Source organism: Charadrius vociferus, unplaced genomic scaffold (genome assembly GCF_000708025.1).
Source record: "Charadrius vociferus isolate BGI_N301 unplaced genomic scaffold, ASM70802v2 scaffold813, whole genome shotgun sequence".
Classification (NCBI taxonomy): Eukaryota; Metazoa; Chordata; class Aves; order Charadriiformes; family Charadriidae; genus Charadrius; species Charadrius vociferus.
In genome coordinates this window covers 5522-14915 of record NW_009647429.1, presented here as the reverse complement: position 1 = coordinate 14915, position 9394 = coordinate 5522, and the positions used below count along the sequence as shown (strand labels likewise).

The window sequence follows — 9394 nt, the reverse complement described above, 5'->3', positions numbered from 1 at the left end:
CCAGCCATAAACTACCTTTGGAATGAAGCTTTTGGTATTTTCTTTCATCTGGTAAAACCACCAAATTACTACACTTAAATAACATAGGAAATGTTACAACCTAGCAGAAGCAGGTCAGGGTCAATAACCCATAATTCAGTATTCAGCCACTAATAGGAGCTGTTATCAAATGCTTGAGGAAGGCGTGGGAATCTTCAAAATGAGCAATTAAAAATGTAGACCTTAAAAGAGTTTTCTTCTCAAGCCAAGTCCTTGGCTTATGCATGAAGCATAAAATCTTTTATTTAGATCATATTTTTTTGTATCTGATATGTACAAAAAAGTGTACGTACACATAAAAATTCTTTGACTCTTATCCCTGTGAGTTCAGTATGTTCAGACTGCTGTAGTGTCCTTAAAAAATATATTTTTCACTGGATTGTTTCAAAGATTTGATTTAAGCAGCTACTATAAAAATGTTCTGGCATGAGGAAAGAAAACTGACTCTTCCATCTTTGTTCTTAAGTGGGCCTTGAAATCTAATTTTCACTTGCTAGAAGTAAAAAGGAAGCTTTCCAAAGGGTTTGGGGGAGGGGGAGTTGCACAGTTTAAACTGTTTATTTTCTAAACCTTTTCCTATAATTTTTAAATATTTAAAGAGTTCCTTCTAGAGGAAAGCTACTCTACAGCTGTAGAGAGCCCATAACATAGGATTGGAAAGAGCATGGGATTTTGAGAATTTGGGATGATGTGGACCGCTTGCCAGGCATTTTGCAGCTTTTCTTAGCATTTTGTTTCTTTGCTAATAAATTGCTAGACAAGCATTGTTTATGTATATGTCAGAATTATAAGGATACTACTCAAAATATGTGTTCTAGAATAGTTACGGTATTGGGCATATTCTTCCAACTGAAGAGCTCAACTATGTTAATCGCAAACCAAATCATACAGCATTCGAGAGAGAAAACGTGACTAAATTAATTTCAAAAACTTAAGTCTTTTAAATGTGGTTTGGTTTTGGTTTGTTTTTTAAATATATTTTGCAGATTAAAGGAACAAAGGGACAGGTAACACGAGCAGAAATTCTTCAAGAAGGCCTTCGGGAATTACTGAATGTGCTCTTTTCTAATCCTGTGGATGATAATTTGATATGTGCGGTGAAACTGCTGAAGGTGAGACAGTAGTTTTAAAAGAAGAAAAAAAGGGAAGCTCATGAGCACTACTTGTTTATATGTAGCTCATAATATATTTTAAATACAAATGTTAAGATACTTTGTTTTTTTCTTCTTGAGATGTTTTTGTCATCTGGGATAAGTAAAAAATAGAGTACATGACAGCTGACAGTGGAAAGTGAGAAAAAAGATATGGTCATATATGGTTCCTGCTGGTGAACTGGTAGAAAAAAAAAATAAGAAAAATGAAGTGAAAGCCTATTTCTTTGTGCCACAGGCTAGAATGGATTCCTGGACCACAGATTCAAGATCTAAGCTAACAGAGCTAGGCACATCGCACAGTTACTTCTGTAGGTCGGTACTATACTATGTGGTTAACAGCTATAATTAAATGATGCAATATGGAGAGGTTTCTAATTATGGGTAATTAGAAATTCAGAATTTATTAGGCAAAAGGAGGGAGGGGGAGTGTTTTGTCTCTTAATCAGCATGAACACTATTGGAGTTAAGCAACTGTCTGTCGCTCTTGGATGTCCAGCTCATATGCTTCCATGCCCTGTGAATGCTTTAACTGGATGCTTCAAAAGAGAAATGAGCAATGCATAAAGTAAGTGGGTTGTGCTTTTGGAACACAAAGTGTAGGTGACAGTCTCTTATGAAAGTATTTCTTGTCAGAAAGATGAGAATTTTTGCATTTCTAAATGAAGTGCCTGAAGATTGGGAAGAAGTGGAGAGGCTTTGGATAATGGGAAGAGTGTGGTGGTTTTATTTTTTTTTCTCTCTCAAAAAGTCCTACTAGACAAGGAAAGGTATGTAAGGAGCATTATGGTTCTTTTTGAGACAATGGATGTACCTTTGTACCTTTGGGAGCAGTGGAGGAAACAAAACTGCAAATGAGGAAATATACGGGGTTTTATGTATTACATTATTAGTGGAGCAAGCTGTACTTTTTTTTTTTCTTAGTACCTTTATGAAATTGAGCAAACAAAAAAAGTAAATTACTACTCTAAAATGCGAGGCCATTTGTGTACATATAAGAGCAGTAGAACTGAAGCCAAGGTGCAAAGGAGTAAGCAATCCCTTTCAATCCCTTTAGCTTTCTTTTTTTTTTTTTTTTCCTCCACTTCTGGCATGGGAGAAAACTGTAACCAACTTGAATGAATTGTGGGGTTTTGGGTATGTTCTCTGTTCTGAAGGCCACTCAGCAGTTAGGGTTTATCACTTGAGGGTTTTTTTTTGCAGCAAAAGGTTCTTTATATCAGTTATTTCTTACTGTATTGTCTGCATCATTACTACTGTAGAAATATATTTCTCTTTCATGATGAAGACAAGCCTCTCTGCTCTTAAGTTTTACTTGGAAAAAAAAATGTTAGGCTTTATGCAGGGAGAAACTCTTATCTTCACAAGCTGTGGTTATACTCATAGTTGGGAAAACAGTTTATTTTAAGAATGAAGGTCAAAAGCTAAACAGTATTTTTGTGGAGTTTTGTTTCTGTTTTTTGTGGTTGGTCAGTTTGTTTTTCCTCATTCTTCCTCCTTCCTCCCACTTTATAATTTTTTCAGACTCTTCTCTTAAATTCCAATTCTGGAAGCCTCTTTTGATATGGTGAATAGGGAAGAGAGGTTTTACATCCTCCAATTTAAACCCTTCAAATGAAGTTTGGATATTTTAGCAAGTTGCTTTGTAGCAAATGTGGGGTTGTGTTCAACGAGTATATTCACTCCTGTGGTCAATCCTTATGTTGAAAGTGCTTCCCTGAGGCAAGGCCCACTGAAGGACCTTTCAAAAAGACAGTACACAAATCGGGAAGCTTTCCAGTGCTGCTGTGTTTTCTGATTGTTCTCCTAAGAAGATGGAGGGCTCACTGTTTCTGTGAATACTCACAGAAATATTTATTTGGCTTCAGTGTCCATTCCAGAATAAAAGACAATTTTGTGAGTGTGTTTTTGTTTTGTTTTTTTAATGCAAGTGTTTTCTGATGTCTCAAAGTACCTATAAATATTGGAGTGTATCTGTAGCTAGACTGAGCCACCTCGTGAAACTGTGGTTTCATTACTGAAATAATAAACATCTCCTGTTGTCCTTTCCACTTAATATAGTGATAGATACAGGTGTTTTTCACCTATTTGCTTTGCAATATATTTATTTTTAATTAAACCTTGGTGCTGTTTTCTAATTACCTAGGATCAAGGCAGGACCGCAAAAAACTAGGAATGTGAAACAAGTGCTGACCAAGATGTTTGCTTTTATCTTTGCATTTTATTCCTTTGTATTATCAGATGCCATTCCAAGCATTTTTGGATCATGTAATATTTATGCTGAGTAGATCAGGAATTGCTGTTAACTTTGACCATAGTGGAAATCTTATTTTTCCTAGTTTAACTCTTATCTCCTACTGTGCAATTATTGGGCAATGAGGTATCTGTTCTTAAAGGAAAAGGCTTTCATCCACAGCAGTTATAGACTGTCTGCTGCTAAAGCTCTCAGCAACAGCTTCCGTCTCACAGATTTTATGTATTAAAACTGAGGCTGGCTTGGTCAGATAATTCTTGACTCCTCTTGTGTATACCCAGATGAAATTCCCTGGCATGTCTGATGCTAGGTATGTTGACTCAAAATCTTTCTAAAGCTTACTAACCTATTGTTATTCTCAGGTAAGCTTGTGGTGGCATCTGTAAAAATATGTTCTCTTTTTTCATAGCATGTGCTTAAAGCAATTAAGATCTGACAAATGCTGTTAGTCCTTTCAAACAGGATTCAGAATGTTGCAATATTTCTGTGTCGGTGTGACCCAAGTAACAGTATGGTCAAATGCAATCTCCTTGTCAGACTGATGCGTAACTTCAGAAAGAAGATGTATAACGATTTTTCACAAGAAATCACTGCAATATTAAAAAAAAATTACATGTATACATTTTTTTTTGTAATGTGACTTTCACAGTGTAATTAAATCACTGGAGAGTTGTTTCAAAATCATGTCTCAGGACTGAAAGGAGGGAAGTGGCTGTGAACTTCTAGGCAATATAAACATTGGACATAAAGTTACCATATTGTCTGGAGTCTAAAATAAACTATTTACAAGATCTATTAATCTGTCTAGCTAAAAGATGTAGGAGGTTGAGACCTTCAACCCTCAGGTAGTTGTGCTATGCATCTAAATGTTATGGATTGTTACAGAATCTCTTCTGTTGACAGTTTCTTAAAGTTTTATAATTTGCTTAAAAAAAAAAAAAAATTACTAATCCCTTGTCTTTAGCTGACAGGCTCAGTTTTAGAAGATGCCTGGAAAGAAAAAGGAAAGAATGATATGGAGGAAATGATTCAGAGAATTGAAAATGTTGTGTTGGATGCAAACTGTAGCAGGTGAGAAGCTAAATTCATGTGCAGTGTTTTGTTTTTATATTAAACAGAACACCTTAAAAATCTTCAAGAATAATGAACACTTCCAAAGCATTACCTTAAAAACTTTCATTTATGAAAAGTAAGGTGATGTTTGGGTCTCTTCCCATGTAACAAAAAGTAATTTTCAATTGGGGGTGTGTGTTTATTTAATTTTTGGTTTTGTTTGGTTTTTTATCTTTTACTAGAGACGCATGTTCTACTTAATGAGATCATGGTGGTTTGGGGGGGTAGGGGTTTATTGTTTTTGTGCTGCTTTGTGTTTTTTAAACCTTTAGGTGTTGAAATCTCTCAAGTGCTTTAGACTCTAAAAGCACATATAAATACAAAAATACAACAGTGGCAATATCTCATAGTTAATGCTGTTAAATTCAGATTTAAAAGTATAAAATATAGTATAAAATTATATTAAATATAGTATATCGCTGTAAATGTAAGGGCAAAACGAAATATGGTTGGATTTTGTTTGTTGGGATTTTTTGGTTTTGTGTGTGGTTGTTTTTTTGGTTTTTTGTTTTGTTTTTTTTTTTTTTCCTCTGGAGAGTGTACCTTTTTGGCAGGTTCTTATTACAGGCTGGAAAAGAACGAGTGGTTGGCTAATGTGTGTTGTTTCTCAATTTGCAATCAACTGCATGCATGAGGTTATCTTATTCTGCTGTATTTCATCCTTATTCTTGCAAACTTCTTAAAAACCTATAGAGGGTTCAGACATTGTGACCTGATCTATTGCCATTTGGAGGGAGGATAGCAGGTAGCTGGTATCATCTGTTGGTTATAATTTAGCTGCTTCACAGGGAAGATGAGGAAAATCTTGCTTCAGGAACCAGAAAAAATAGCAAAAAGCTTGAGACTTCAAAGACACAGAAACGTGAACTTCTTTTAATAGAGGAAACTGAAGATTTTATTATTCCCCCCCTTAATGAGACTCACTGAACTTTTCTCCATGGATTCGCTTAAAAGAAGAAAGCAATTTCTCTTATTTTAGGGATTAAATGGGTGGTGGCATTTAATGTATCGGAGACATTACTTTTCACTGTTGACTAGAATTTCAATGTGATTTAGAGAGCTAAAGTTAGGAGCATAAATTAGATGATTAAAATACAATTTTAAGATCTCCCCCTATTTTCCTCGGTACTGTCCTTTTCTTATAAAAAGGATTTGTTCCTCAACTTGTGCTGTGGGTTTGGTATCTTGATTTAAAAACTATAGCACTTTCTATTTCATATGGACTCCTCACTTCACCACAGAGAAGTGGAGAGAGTGAGTGTCTCATAATTGAGGGACACGTAAAGCATCTAGACTTGGGGGGGAGCTAACTCAAAATTATCTGCAGACTGGACCAAATTTTGTCCTTTTTGGAGCTCTTTTTGAGATTTAGCTATCTAGTATATGCAATATATAGAATGTTTTGTGCTAAGCAATAATCAGCCTAACTTTTGTGTTGCTTCTGTTATTTCAGAGATGTGAAACATATGCTTCTGAAACTAGTGGAACTGCGATCTAGTAACTGGGGTAGAGTTCACGGAACTTCTACGCACACAGAAGCTACCCCTGAAAATGACCCAAACTATTTTATGGTAAGAATGTACTGATACTTCAGTTCCTTAATTTAATGTGAATTTAACATAAGTCATAGACAATCACATTGCTGAAAGCTGCAAATAGCTGTGTCTCTGAACACATATAACTTACTGTATAACTTTATTCTTAGAATGAACCAACATTTTATACTTCCGATGGTGTTCCTTTCACTGCAGCAGATCCAGGTATGTCACAAGCTTAGTATGCCTGTCTTCTCAATTTTCTTTAAAAAGTTGTAATTAAGTTTATGTCCTGTTGAAGTACATAAAAAGTTCTTAAAATATCTGAAACTCATACAACTTAAAAGACAAAATTACGTCTGAATTCCTGGCTTTGTGTAACACGTGCTTTATTCTGTATTAAAAGAAGGTAAATGTTTGAAATGGAGAGCATGCATTTGAGTTCATATAGTTCAGAAGAATTTGTGCCATAGTCCTCAGCACTTGGTCTCTCCAGGAAGCCAGAAAACTTCAAGTTGTCTTTTGTTTGTCCATTGTTAGTAGCAAAAGGGTTGGTTTGTTCCTTGGTTTCTTTGTTTTCTATAATCTGAGCGCAACATGGCATGACATCATTTGAGGTAAAGACATCTGTGACTACCTTTACAGTTCTCTGGGGAGATAGGTATCATTCTTAGAGGTTGATTGATGTCCTGAGAAAACACTGTAAGCAGGAGTTTTTTCTATAATATGTTTCATGCTATTTATGGTTTCATTAAATAGGCTATTTTCAAACTGTATAGATGTGTGTTAATTTAGAGGACTAGTCTTGTATTACTTGGTCTCATTTTTACTATGCCAGATTACCAAGAAAAATACCAAGAGCTGCTTGAAAGAGAGGATTTGTTTCCAGATTGTGAAGAAAATGGAACAGATTTATCAGGACCTGGAGATCAGTATGTTTTCTTTTTGAGTTATAGTTGGGTGTTGGTTGTTGTTTTTAACACTGGTTATTTTTACTGAAGACTTAGGAATCCAATATTGACAAAAATGAAACTAAATAATATTATTTAGCCCTACAATGGAAGTTATGTATTTGCTTAGGCGTAAGTTGGTTTGTAGTCACACAAGTTTGAAACAAATTTTATATTTATCCAACTGAGTAGGGCAATTAAATTTCAGATATTTTTGCACACAACATACAACCATACTCTCTTCTGCTTTTTAAAAAAAGTAAATTTGCAAGCAAAATGAAGCACTGGACCTTCAAGTGTTGGTAGCAAGGCAACCTGAATTCATTCGATGGATGCGCATACACATCCTAGCTAGAGATAATTACAAAACTTTCAGTGCCTTTGACACAGCAAATTTGAAGAGTGACATGTGGAAGACTGTGAATCAACCTTCATGCAAGGTGACTGTGGAACCTACTTTGAAGGCTTAAGAAAAGCTTAGACAAATCTATCCTGATCATCTGTCAGCTATTTCTCATGAATGACATCAGGAAGAAGGGTTCGATGTTGAGTTCCTTCTCAAGTCTATACTCCTACAGGAAAGGAGGAACAAATAAAATCAATATGTAGACCACTTCTTTAATGCACATGCTGATTCCCTTGTTTGGAACGAAGGCACAGAAGATAATAAACTGGGCACCTGAAACTAATGCACGCTTCTTGAGAGTCAATAGCTGTTGACTTTTTTTTTAAGGCTGTATAGAATTATATACACTATCATGTTCAAGCTACAACTCCATTGTCCTAGTTTATGGTGATGAACATTCCAGTTAAACCTAGAGAAAACAAGGAACACTCAAGTTACTTCCCAGTAACTGTGAGGAGAAAGCAAGCTGTTAAGTGATCCCTATCACTTTCCAAGCTTTATTTTGAAACTCTGTGGTAGCCTCCACTCTGCACAATACTGATTATCATTAATGTGATTCAGTCTTTTCTCTGACTTAAATGAGACAGATCTTTTCTGAAAGACTGGTTACCATGTAATAGAAGGTAATATAATGCAGATGCAAAAGGGAGGTGAATTAAGGTTGCCTTCTTTCATATATCAACAAATAGGAATACAAGTTTTCTATATAAATATATTTTTCTGACTAGTGTGCAACCAAGATGCAATATTTAAACTAGGATGTTAACCAACCAAATTGTGTTAATATGATGCTAATTATGTTTTTTCTAAATACATCAGTGCAAATGCATTATTAAATTTTGGAAAGCTTGTATTTCATTATTGCATTTTTCTATCATGGAAACTGTTTCTGTCTTTTAACCTGTGGACAGTATAAGATGATCTAAAATAGTGACAAAGACTGTAGCAATTTGTATGTATCTATGCTGCTTGAGGTTTCTGTTTGTTTTCCCTAGTACACATAACTTTCTTCCTTTGTCCCCTTTTATAAATGTCATAGTTAACTACTATTTATAAAGCTCTGTTTTCTTCTGGACATCTACATAAATATTTCACCTATTTACTGTTTCTGAAAATCTGTACATAAACTTAACATTTTTGGTGATTGTATTTTAAAATTTTTTTTTTAGGTATTTTGATGACCTTGATGACAAGATGGATCCAGAAATTGAAGAAGCATATGAAAAATTCTGTTTAGAATCAGAACATAAGAGAAAAAAGTGAGATGTTACACATTGATGTTAGTTTATTAAACCAGTTTAGGTATGGCTAAAATACAGGGGGACACAAAACATTTGTACCAAAATAAGGAAGTTTAGTTTCTTCAAGTACTAAAGTTAGACAATTTCCATTTTGTTAAACAATCTGCCAAAAAATGTAAACTTATGTCCTGTAACTTAAAATGTTGTGTATATATTGTAGTTTATTTTATGTACAGGTATAAGAACAATGTTTTGGCTGCAATAAAATTGATTTTAAAAGTATCATAATGGAAATCAAAATTTAATGGGGAACCATCCCATAAAATTTTCTGGGGGGGAATAATCTGATCTAAATTTAATTGCTTGCTTGGTTTAGTATACATTAGGATTTATCCTTTTTACCAGATACAGATATTTATTTATTAAGGAGCATATGATCCAAATATCATAGAATCGTAGAACGGTTTAGGTTGGAAGGGACCTTAAAGATCATCTAGTTCCAACCCCCCGCCATAGGCAGGGACACCTCCCACCCTCATAGTGAAAAATTTCTTCCTAATATCTATTCTAAATCTACCCTCTCCCAGTTTGAAGCCATTACCCCTTGCCCTATCACTACATGCCCTTGTAAAAAGTCCCTCCCCAGCTTTCCTGTAGGCCCCCTTTAGATACTGGAAAGCTGCTATAAGGTCTCCCTGGAGCCTT

General features: G+C 34.9%; 1 protein-coding gene across 1 annotated transcript in view; it reads left to right on the top strand.

Annotated features, from left to right (window-relative positions):
- LOC104282467 (polyadenylate-binding protein-interacting protein 1-like) overlaps window positions 1-9099 on the top strand; it is a 19312-nt gene extending 10213 nt beyond the window's left edge. The window contains exons 5-10 of the mRNA XM_009880560.1: window positions 1026-1151; window positions 4409-4515; window positions 6011-6128; window positions 6263-6317; window positions 6931-7024; window positions 8618-9099. Coding sequence (XP_009878862.1) covers window positions 1026-1151; window positions 4409-4515; window positions 6011-6128; window positions 6263-6317; window positions 6931-7024; window positions 8618-8711 — 594 coding nt within the window. The 3' untranslated portion in view covers window positions 8712-9099. The remainder of the gene's footprint in view (window positions 1-1025; window positions 1152-4408; window positions 4516-6010; window positions 6129-6262; window positions 6318-6930; window positions 7025-8617) is intronic.
- The last annotated feature ends 295 nt before the right edge of the window (window positions 9100-9394 follow it).